The sequence below is a fragment of the Leuciscus leuciscus genome (genome assembly GCF_965113295.1).
Source record: "Leuciscus leuciscus genome assembly, chromosome: 20".
NCBI classification, from domain to species: Eukaryota; Metazoa; Chordata; class Actinopteri; order Cypriniformes; family Leuciscidae; genus Leuciscus; species Leuciscus leuciscus.
Window position 1 is genome coordinate 27,894,405 of NC_138744.1, and position 11,641 is coordinate 27,906,045.

General features: G+C 36.9%; 2 protein-coding genes and 1 long non-coding RNA gene across 3 annotated transcripts; 1 reads left to right on the forward strand and 2 right to left on the reverse strand.

Moving 5' to 3' along the window:
* The first annotated feature begins 571 nt into the window (after window positions 1–571).
* On the forward strand, window positions 572–2,945 carry LOC309484225 (uncharacterized protein). The gene is made up of 4 exons (XM_082150520.1): window positions 572–861; window positions 1,449–1,516; window positions 1,657–1,700; window positions 2,781–2,945. The coding sequence occupies exons 1-4, from the start codon at window positions 735–737 to the stop codon at window positions 2,869–2,871; spliced, it is 330 nt and encodes a 109-aa protein (XP_082006646.1). The 5' UTR covers window positions 572–734; the 3' UTR covers window positions 2,872–2,945.
* A 3,242-nt stretch (window positions 2,946–6,187) lies between these two features.
* On the reverse strand, window positions 6,188–7,548 carry LOC309484065 (uncharacterized protein). Its single transcript, XM_082150210.1, has 5 exons — window positions 7,432–7,548; window positions 7,254–7,345; window positions 7,035–7,141; window positions 6,650–6,826; window positions 6,188–6,501 (listed from the first exon to the last, which is right to left on the reverse strand). Exons 4-5 carry the CDS (start codon window positions 6,780–6,782, stop codon window positions 6,296–6,298), a joined length of 339 nt encoding a protein of 112 aa, XP_082006336.1. The 5' UTR covers window positions 6,783–6,826; window positions 7,035–7,141; window positions 7,254–7,345; window positions 7,432–7,548; the 3' UTR covers window positions 6,188–6,295.
* A 104-nt stretch (window positions 7,549–7,652) lies between these two features.
* On the reverse strand, window positions 7,653–9,214 carry LOC309484355. The gene is made up of 4 exons (XR_014200855.1): window positions 8,835–9,214; window positions 8,405–8,637; window positions 7,944–8,037; window positions 7,653–7,840 (listed from the first exon to the last, which is right to left on the reverse strand). It is a non-coding gene; the product is annotated as an uncharacterized lncRNA (long non-coding RNA).
* Window positions 9,215–11,641: the final 2,427 nt, after the last annotated feature.

Below are 11,641 nucleotides of genomic sequence, written 5' to 3' on the forward strand. Positions count from 1 at the left end.
ACAATAAAGGCACTTTTAAGAGCCACGTCTGTCTTGTGTTTTTCTGTCAAGTATTACTGTAAGTCATGATGGCAATGGCAGAAACTGCAGAGTACCTCTGGCCTTATCTGAAACTGGCCATTGATTGCATACAGTTGAAGAGGAATGTTTCTTGCATTGTACTCTTGCATTGCATTGATGTTTCTAATAATTCAGTGGATTTAACTAATGTCTGATAACTGCTTTTGTTCATTTCAGGTGAGTAAACTTGAAGCTGTATGATACAAGCCAATTTTATTTATTGGCAAGCCAGATAAAAGGGCTTCGAATAAATGGATTGCAGAAATAATAACCCATCTGCACCCCACTCCTGTCACTAAAATTATTTTGGAGAAGATGCGGAGGGCCTATGAATTTATCTTGACAAAATGTAAGTAATGTTTTGATTTAGAAATTATGAATGTTTAAAATGTATATTTCTTTGTTAATATGTAAAGATTTTAAATGAAAGTAAACTTGTATTATAGCAACCTCCACAGCACAGCAACCGGAGAGTCAAATGGTGCAGCAGGCAGAGAGTCAAGCGGCGGCGGAGAGTCAAACCAAGGAGTCTGAGACTGTATTTGTTCTTAACCTTGTTCCTCTGTCTTCCCCACTCTCTCCAACCTCTCTCTTCTACTTCTTCTACTTGTACAACTATTCTTCCTTCACTTTCTTCCAAACTTCCACTGCCATGCTCTAAGTCTTTGCAACAAATGAAAAGGACAAACACCTCTGCCTCTTCACACTATTCTCCCTCTGTCTCTCTTCCATCTCCGTCTGCCTCTTACATTTCCACGTCTTTGTGTCAGGAAGGGCCACGTGTGAAGAACAGAAGAAAAGGTAACCTTTTGCATGGTACATCTTACCCCACACTGGTAATAAATTTGCTCCCAGTCAGAGCTGACTTCATGTAAATTTGATTCATTGGGCTAACCGGGTCATTGGTGGCCAGTTCACAGTATTTAGTTATTTAGCTGTGGCCAATGTCCAAGGCCTGTGGTTAATGTCAGTCCCTGACTTAAGGTCCTTCCACACTGAGTCTGAAATTTTCGTATGCGTTTTTCCGTATTCGTCATTCGGTGGCTCTGAATTGTCAAAACACCATTCCAAATTCTTGCTACTGATCCGAAAAACGCAGAAAATCGAACCCGATCCTATTTTTTTATGACGGCAGTGTGTAAACGTGATTGACAAAACATATTTATTCGTCGATTTCAGAGTCAGTGTGCAAGGACCATTAAGCTAAGAGGACTTTGGGAAAGCCAATCCTGTACATTTTGCTTTCAAAAACAGGGACAAATTTACTTTGACATAAATGAAAAGTCCTGCATATTACCTCACATGTGAAATTATAAATTTGAACTGATTTAGCTACAAAGCATGGCATCATGGCTTAATAAACTTTCCGTGTCTTTTCATCATTTCAGGTTGCCGAAAATGTAGTAGGCAGAAGGTTTTCCTCTTTGATCGAATAACTGGGGAACGGATAAATGAGGTAAAATGTGTTCTGTTAGGCTGCTTTCTTGTCTAAATTACTGATTCTGACCTTTCAAAGATAATAAAACAATATGTTATGCCCTAATCAGTGATTGCTAAAACAGTTCAAATAATTATTATTCGTGTTTTTGTGTGTAGGGGAAAGCCGAGTTGAAAGTCCACTGGTTGCCATGCACTGTGTGGTAAGTCATATTTTATTTATTATTTAATTCTCAGTACTCAAGCAAATAGCGATGAGGTGGAGGCATTTGGAAGAGCTAGATCCGGCAGGTAGGCCCTTGTAACCTTTAGGACATGCATTCCGATGATGAAAAATTATGGAATAGTCTTCCGAGCATTCCAAAATCAGACACACTCTCTCAGTCCAGACTAAAGACAAATATCTGGACTGTCTTTAGTCTGGACTGAGAGAGTGTGTCTGAATTTGGAATGCTCGGAAGACTATTCCATAATTTTAAAGACAAATGGGCGAATGATCTACCTCCTTGTCTTTATTTAGAATATTCTGTTTGTAAGATCCTGGAATTTTGTGATTAACACAATGGATTGTAGGTAATGAGGAGCTGAACCATTCAGTACTTGCTGAGTAATTAATAGAACTCTAAAATTAGCTGACAGACAGCCAATGTATGGACAATAAAATGGTCCTGATGTGATCTGGTTTTACTGTTTCTAGTAAGTTCTCTAGTGGCTAGCTCTAGCTCTGAAATATCTTATTTATTGAGCCTGCAGCAGGACATCCACTTGGTAATGCATTACAAAAGTAGCAGTGTTTCATGCACACATAAATTAATCTTTCAGCATCTGAAACACTTATGTGTCATAATTTAGTTGTTTCCTGTTGTACATGTGGTGGAAATGTGATTTTCCTCTTCCCACTAATGACAACTTCATCCCTCAGTTTATCAGAAACATTTTGAAATCCGTAAATTGAGATACATGGCTTTCAATGTACAGGAACTGTGTGGAACATTGTGTAACTAGAGCTGCCAGACAATTGTAGTTTAGTAAAAAGTACAATAGTTTCCTGTGAGATGCAATGTTGTATAAAAATGTGTAAAATGAAAAAACACCGTAAATTGAGTGAATGTACTCAGTTGCATTCCACCACTGGGCTTAACCAGGGTTAATGCTACTTTAACAAACATAAATACATTTCAATGAACTCTCTAAATTTAACCCAACAGGTTTTTTTTTCTTTTTTTTTTTTTCTTTTTTCTCTGTGTTCTAATGAATTTTTTTGCACTTATGATATTTTACAGTGGCAAAACCTGGGATGACACATGGGAGCCTGCCAGTGAATTCCTGCATGTTATGCCTAATTCCCCACATCCCAACCAGCTTTCAGCATGACAGCCTAGTCACCTGGACTCAAGCACCCTTAATTTCTTTTCTTTTTTTTTGTGAGTTTTTTTCTTTTCTTTTCTTTTTCTTTTTCTCTTGCTTTTGTTCATTAAAGTTTTTTGCACAATAGCCAGTCTCTTTTTGTGTTTATTTTCTTAATGGTGTGTAAAAAAAAAAAAACTTTTGCATTTTCAATAACTGCACAACAGCCAGGAAGTGTGCCATGGAGATCATAAGGGAGAAAATGAGTGCTGTTTGGCATAATGGCATTCCCAAAGGCATTATTTGTACTTAAAAAAAAAAAAATTATATAGTTTAGGTAAGTCTACTTGAACTATTTGTTTGGTATGCCAGCCATGAATACATACCACAGAATACTCCTAAAGATATTAAAATGTTGTAATCCTACAATTTCCGATATTAATTCCTTTAACATTTATAATTGTAATTACCTATTTATATTTGCCTTTTTACAAAATAATGTAAAATTAATCATGTAAATATATATATTGTTTTTATTTTGGGGGGCAAAGTGTTCTTCAAAGGGAAGAAAATAATGTATTTTCTGGTGGCAGCCTTGCATCTCCTGGGTTTTTTTTTTTTTTTTTTAGAAAAGAAAAATTAAAGTCTTTAAATAGTTTGGCATATCAATACATTTTGGGAAATTAGTACAAAGTGTGAGCGCAATCATCTTTAAATGTTACAGACGCATTTTATTTGATTAAGAGATTAACTTACATCTGTTTAAAACAAATACTGCATGCTAGAATAACTATCAAGAGTAATTTTCTTTCTGTAAGATCCCTGTAGGGTTACATAACATAGGTTACATAGCCTATCTTCAGTCAGAACTGGGAAGAGTCTGTTTTTTTATTTTTTTATTTTTATTGCAGAACTTATACATAAATGATCATGGAAATAAAGCGTTGTTGTATATCTTTCAATGAAAAATAACAACAAAATAAATAAATATCCTGGATTTGCGTACATCAAAAGTCGGAAGAGCCTGTAAATACCATATATGGACAAGTGTGACGAGGCTTTGACGTTTCCATGGCCCCAGAAGGACAAGCTGTGGTTGGACTAACGTTTAGGTCAGAATAAAAAGCGCTCCATATCGCAAACTATGTTTTGCTTGCGTTATGTTGTCAGTAATACTGTCAGTTAACAATAAGGTATTGCTATATTGAAAGAAATTACACGTTTACCGAGATCCTAACCCTAACCCTATAGTGTAACTACACACTTCAATGAACTACAATTTACAGCGCCCGTCCCATGGACACAATGATAGAGGCTTATGGGTAATGTAGTTTAAAAACGTTTAGTAATGGAATTAAATAAATACAATCTTTAATGAACAAAGGGACATCCAAATATGTTCATTATACATACCTCTTTGACATATTTGAGAGCCAGACTGAAATTTGGTATTTTACTGTGAGCACTTTTTAAAATGCTTTTTTAACACCTTTCCATGTATGCCAGACATCTCTGTCCAACATTATGTATTAAACATAGCATAAATAATTGTCCTACCAATTTTCACTTTTATACACTTATCAGACTTTGCATTTGCAGACTTTGTAGAATGTGCAGTTTTTTGCTCTTCCAGGGGTGCTACGGGACCCCTGGGGGAGGAAGGGCAGTAAAACCTACACATATGTACTCTCTTCATCATGGACAACAAACTGTATTGAGTCACATTTATATCTGAACATTATTTTGCTTTCCCGCCTTTTCTATATTTACATCATGCTTGTGTTAGGTTTTGATTATATTGCAAGACTCTGAACTCGGAATACAAAAATACAGTAATATTTTACAAATGTTGTAAAATAGACCTTTTCTGAATTGCTAAAACACTAAACCTCCCAAATTATCAATAGCCTAATCGAATTTGTCGAGTAAATCACTCTTTCTGTAAAACATTAAACAAGTTCAGGTAGTTAAAACACTGTTTGCAAATCTCATGCACTCTTTTGGCAAAACTCTAAACACATTCTCACTCACTAAAACACATTTCGCACTGACACATTTATGTTTCAAAACACTAAACACGGGCAGGCAAAAGTTAAACAACTACAACACAGTGTCATCGTTAACACACAACTACTCAAAATTGTTCACTTATTTCTAATGATGAGACCAAACCAACTGTACATCATACAAGTCAGTTAAGAGTGCCAAAACTGACTCAAAATGTTACACTGAATGTTACCAACAATGGATGGAAACAATATAAGAGGGAGAGGAGGAAGAAGAGTATGTGAAATAGGTGGTGAACAAAGAGGAAGAGGAGGAGGATGAGAAAGAGCAAGGTGTGAAGAATGTTGTCAAGGCTGGATCTGCTTTAGGGATTTTCCCTTTTCCTGAGATGACATTGTTATGTGGAAGAAGTCATCAGGCCGGACCAACATGAAGACATGATGCTGAAGCAGAATAAAATCTCTCTCACTGACCTTGATTCCTCTAGTTGCACAACTCTCCTGAGTGACTGTAACGCTTTTCATTTAGAGTTTTTTACTGTAACCTTTTTGTCTTTTGCAGTTGGGTCACTGTATTTTCACAGTATAAAAAGTGCTGAATATACAGACCTTCAATACTATACAATATTCAGTACAATACTATACTTGCAGTGCAGTGCAGTATACAATTTATTCACCTTACTACTGTAAGTTGTCATTACTATACTTTTTTTACGCAATTGCAAAATTTGTTTACTTAGTTACGATATACTTTTATTTCGGTAACTGCGTGTTTCGGATTCTGCTCTTCGTTTTTCTCTGTAGTGTCTAACGGTTGATCTGTAGTGTTTATAATATTGACTGATGTGTGTATGATCTGAAAGCATTGTTTGATTTGAGCACAGATAAAATGGTTTTGAGGCAATTGTTTGATTTTGCCATAAGAGTCAGATGTTCTCTGAATGTGGTTTGAAAATTTGGTTTTGTGTTTAAGGTTTTGAGAATGTGAGTTTCAAGAAATGTGTTTTAGCAATCCAGAAAACTGTAACATTATACTGTTAATCAGGTCACAGCTGATAAATCTACACAATTGAGTGGTGAAATGTTCTGAGTACCACAGAATCACATCAGTTGACTATGAAACCTGTACTAGATTACACAGAAAGCACATTGAATATTATGTTGGGGAGAAAATTATTCCTCATCATTATGGTGTTCTTCCTTATAATCTGCTTCTTCCATGTCTCTTAACAGGTTTCAATTGTTATACAGCACCCTACAGTTCAACTAATGAAAGTTACTGTACCACACAGTGCATGCATGCATGCACACATTTCTATGTATGTGAAAGAAGAGGTAACACTTTGGTTATATTTATGGTGATAAAAAGCAGATTTTATTACATGCTTTATATTCATAGTTAAGGTCATTGTCCAGAAGTATGAAAGGTGTTACTGTCTTGTAGATTACAGTCCATCATCAGATATTTCGTAGTCACTGTCGTACTCATCAGCTGAAGCACTGTACAAGAAGTTGATGTCCTCTGCTCCAGACAAAACTTGCAGGTAACAGTCTCTTGCTTGCACCTTCATTTCTCTGATTTGATGCCACTTTCTGAGGATGATGCTCTGCAGACCTTTCAAACCTTCTTCACTTAGGCCACATTGCGAATCTTAAAAGAGGAACACAAGAATATAAGACCAGCATTAGAAACTTTATAAACAGTCATCATTGTTGTGTATATTTATTAGGGCTGCCCCCTAATAGTAATCTTTGGTCGGGGCAACCCTATGTTTATGTAATTTATTACAAATACATACTTTTCATTGTCTCACTGGAAAACAAGCAGGACAGCTCTCTGAGGGTATCGGAACGAGTTGAAAGAGATTTCCAATGGTGGTCCATCTCTGCAACAAGAATCTTCTGCTCCTCCTCAAGTCTCCTTACTGACATGATGATGTCAAACGCCTTTCTCTTTGTCCTTAGATCGACAGAGTCTGGAATGCATTTATGATAAATAAATAAATAATTTGTATTAAACATCAACCTTCAAAGAATCTCTGAAATAGTATGGGGTTACAGAATGACATTTGAAGCATTGTGGGTTATGTGTCATTATGTATCAGATTTGTCAGAAGCAGTCAACAAACAGTAACAATTACAATTATTTGTGACTAAATGTATTACAAGTAATCATTTCCTCACCGTCAGCCCAATCCTTTACATCATTCTTCCAATTGGCTCGCTGTCACTGTCAATTGCGCTTTCATGGACTCTAGGTTTTGTAACTGGCGTTGCAGAGCTTTTGTGGTCTACAATAACAAACAGTGGTAAGAAACAAAAAACAAATGCTCAATGCACAGCTTCATACACTGCTAACATGCAGTACTGAACATCTCAAATTAATTCTACTGATGTCATTACCTTTTGATATCGGCAGGTCAGTGAGATAGCCAAATTGTTGAACTTTTGCTGATTCCAGCGCATGGCCATGAGAGTCAGCAAGTCTGTGCATCCTGAAAAACAAAGAAAATATGATGTTACCATATTCCTCCTACGTATTATGTAAGGATGTAACTAGTGCAGTATGTGGTAATCTTACCTGCTTTTGACATATGCTTACTGGTTACTGCAATCCTAGATAGGAAGGCATTGCACTGTTCCACCTCCTCCCCTAGTGTTAAACCAGCACCGTCCTGATATGCCCCACTCCATTTTACCTGGTTAAGAATAAAAAAATAAAAATAAACAGATGTTTGCAGATGTTCAGTTTAGATAATACGATTCTATCACATAGCAACACTTCCTTACCTCATATTTAAAATCATGGGCTTTGGCATGAAATACCGAAAGGAATGGCTTCATGTTAAGAAGGTGCTGGAGCTCTGGAGCAGGACTCTGTGCCGACACACCACAAGCTCCAATCCCTCCTCGTCTACCTTGCTGGCAGATCTTTATGAGGTATCTCTGGCTGCTGACCACTCCCCTCCACAAACACTTCTTCCACTGAACTACAATATGGAAAATTGTTGATGAAAATAAGACTCTCCTAAACAAACTCTTCAGAAAGAGGTTATTATAGTGCTGTAGTCTAATTATCATCTAGAATTTTACATGTTTGGTTGTGTTGTGAATGTGGTCTACAAATCTTTTTACGTCTTCATCCTTGGCTATGAAGACGCCTTCAAAGATGGCCTGTTCCTCAGATCTAAAAAAACAAAAAAACAACAATTGATGATTGACAACAATTTATAACTTAAAATCTGAGATTTCTTAGTTCACATTAAAGAGCTATGTTTTCTTATTAATACAAACACTGTGATACACAGTTTGGAGTAGCTAGCAGCATTCTTGAAACGGTAATGCTTGCGGTTTCCATCAACTGAAACTGCAAGCATATCTAGGGTGCATGCAGGACAGTTGAAGGGCTCTTCCTTGCATATGTTGTCCACCTCAAATCTCACAGCCTCCCACTCAAAAAAACTTTTCAGAAAACTGTCTGCTGAGATCTTGCTTATCAACCAACAACTCAAAGATATCAACAACACTGCAGGATAGATCAATTCAATACTCACACGACCAAAGCGGACCGTTGGCTGATTCAGTATTCTTAAAAATGCTTGGCAGGACAGTCCTGGTGCCGCCATCTTCATTTCTTCAAATGAAAAAAAGACATCTGTGGCATAAACTGTGGCAAATTGAAGGGTTGCAGGCCAGTAGTCACTTCTGTTTAGGGCATCGACTCCAGCAGTCCAAGTGGATTGGCATGCCTCACAAATTAACTCGGGCATGGTTCGATCATGTCATCCTGGAAATATCAAAAACACATCCACTGTAATGTAAACCAGGGTTTGGGTTCTTTGTACTATTTATATATTACTTTGTATACTTCATATATTTTTAGTTTTATATCTATGTCAAACTTGTAGGGAGTCGCGTATGGATATATATTTATTTTAAAGATGCTTCTCAAACAGGACAAAATAAAGTTCTTCACATTCTTACCATTCATTGTGACCACAGCAACAATCTTTCCTGGACTAACCCTCAATAACTCTGGTGAACAACCACAGATTTTGTCAGGCATCTCCACAGGTACAAGCCGGACTGAAAAAGAGCATACAGTACACTTGAATTATGTTAAGGGGGTAAGGCTAAAAATAATTTTTGAAGCTGCCGAAGAGGGACCTAAAGAAAAAGAAAAAAAAAACAGAATTGAACATTTTACACCAGTATTCTCTTCATCTGTGTTGCCAGAATGGGCTAAATTGTATGTGATATTCCTTTTCAATAAACAAGAAGTGAATATTGTTAATTACATTTTAGATAGAAATTAGACAAAAATTGTCAATAAATGTAAGTTTTGCTCTATTTCAAAAAAAAAAAAAAAAAAAAAAATCCAAACAAAGCCACATCAGAACTTCTATATATATATATATATATATATATATATATATATATATATATATATATATATATAATCAGTCAATAAGTTATGACAGCATTACTTGTTACATTAATTATACACATTAATTGTTTTATTTCATATTGAAAAATTGTGATGAGCCACAATTTAGTAGTTATGAATTAATTTGTATTGTTAATTATAGATTTATTTGGGTGTTAATTATATAATTTTGCGTGGATTTTAAACAATTAGGCTGTAAAACAAACCAATCTGGCAACTGTTCTTCATCTGAACATTTCTAATATTGGATAATAGTTGTGGGCTAATGTAATACTGAAAATATTACATTCCCCTACGATACATGATGATTATATGCGACAAAAATGAACTTGAATTCAATTAGCTAACTTTGCTAGCCTGCACATTTGGTGCAGCAAGCTATATTTTTATAATGCCTTCTATTATTTACCGTCATACGAAATTGCCACCTTACACATCTAAAGGTTATAAACACAACTTCTTGTCCTGATTCAACAGTTTTTAGATGTGTAAATTTAAGAATAGTATCAATCTCTATTAATTAACTCTTCTACTTACCAAGTGGGAAATCACAATGGACCCTGGGATCGCCCCATACAGTGACGTCAGCGTTATTCATTTAGAGGATTTAATCAATAAAAAATAAAATAAAAAATAAAATATTAATTGAACACAATCGTAGCATATTATATATATTTATTAACATCAACAAACCTCCGATAAAAATACGTTACCCAGCATGCTCTAGTTAAAGCAGTGTACCTATGTACCAGTTCCTATGACAAGAAAACGCTTAAACTGCTTACTTGCACGCCGTGGAGCGTTGTTAAACTCACCTTTGAATGCAGTTTTACCTGCAGTTGAGCGTTGTTTTGGTTAAACTCACCTCTGAATGCCGTTTTACCTGCAGTTGAGCGTTGTTAAACTCACCGCTGAATGCGGTTGCACACCATGTGCGTTGTTAAACTCACCGCTGAATGCGGTTGCCGAACGCGCTAAACCTTTGCGCAGAGAGGGCACTTTGATATCAGATTGCGAGGGTTTTTAAACATCAAAAACCAGTTGGAGGGCCAGATAAATATCATCTGGGGGCCGCCATTTGACTAGCCCTGGCATAGATCATTTATTGTAGTCTATTCCTTTTTATTTGTATTTATTGTAGCCTCGACCCATACACAGCAGACGGGTTGCGGTGTTACCCAAGACGTCAAATTTCAACGCCGCAGGCTCCGGTTCAGAGTTCTATAGAAGTCAAACAGACTACCCTGCACGTTGAAAAATGACGCCAAAGGTATACCCAGTGCGTTAAAAAGTGACGCCAAGGGGTCCTGGCCAAGCGTCCATATTCAACGAGTCCAACTGCGTCCTGTAAAACGCCCGTGGGTTGCATTGATGGTTGAAAGCCATGAGCGTCTCTCACACACGATAAAGGGTGCGTGTTGAATTCGGCCAATATACTCCTGCGGGCAATTAAGCGATGATGGAACCTATATTGTCGTGTTTTTAGTTAGGATACCTAGCACACATTCACGTTTAAATTGAGTAGGCTACCACAGGCTTATTTAAAACTTAACGAAATTGTAGCCTACGCATGCTACTGTTGCTGAAAGCGTCTGATATCACGCACTTGGATTGGCTAGCAAAGTCCAACTGCGTCCTGTAAAACGCGGGTGGGTTGCATTGGAGGTGGTTAAGCCGCGAGCGTCTCTCACAGACGATAAGGGTGTTGAAAATGGCGAATATCTCCTCTCAAAAGATAAATAATGGAAAACAATGACCTCCTATATTAGGTGTAGGCAATCCTAATCATAGAGCAAACATAAGTCGTTGCTGAAAACGTCTTTAGTCTGTGCAGTCGGTCAATGTTGAGGTGAATTGACGACTGGCGAAGCCCTGAGCGTGTAATTACATCGCGGATGGTTTTACATTGAAGTTGGTTGAAAGCCATGTGCGTGTCATCTATACGCAAAAGGGTGCTATATGCGTGGGCAGAAAACGCCGAAGGACGTGACAAAACGGCCTTATATGACGCCCTGAGATGAGAACGGGTTGGATTTAAACCATGCTAATACAATTCCACCAATGGCAAAATAATTTTTGAGTCTTTTAAAAAAAAAATTGTGGTCAATAGTAGCCTATCAAATGCAGCACTAAGATCGAGTAACACTAATAGAGAGATACAACCACGATTGTGACTCTAATGAGAGCTTTCTCTACTATGGTACTATGGTACTAAGGTCTCTACTATGGTACGGTTTAAATCCTGACTGGAAATCCTCGCAGATACCATTTCCATTTCTAAAAAGGAACATAGTTGTGCGGATACTGCCTTTTCAAGTATCTTTGACAGAAAGGCCTGTTATTG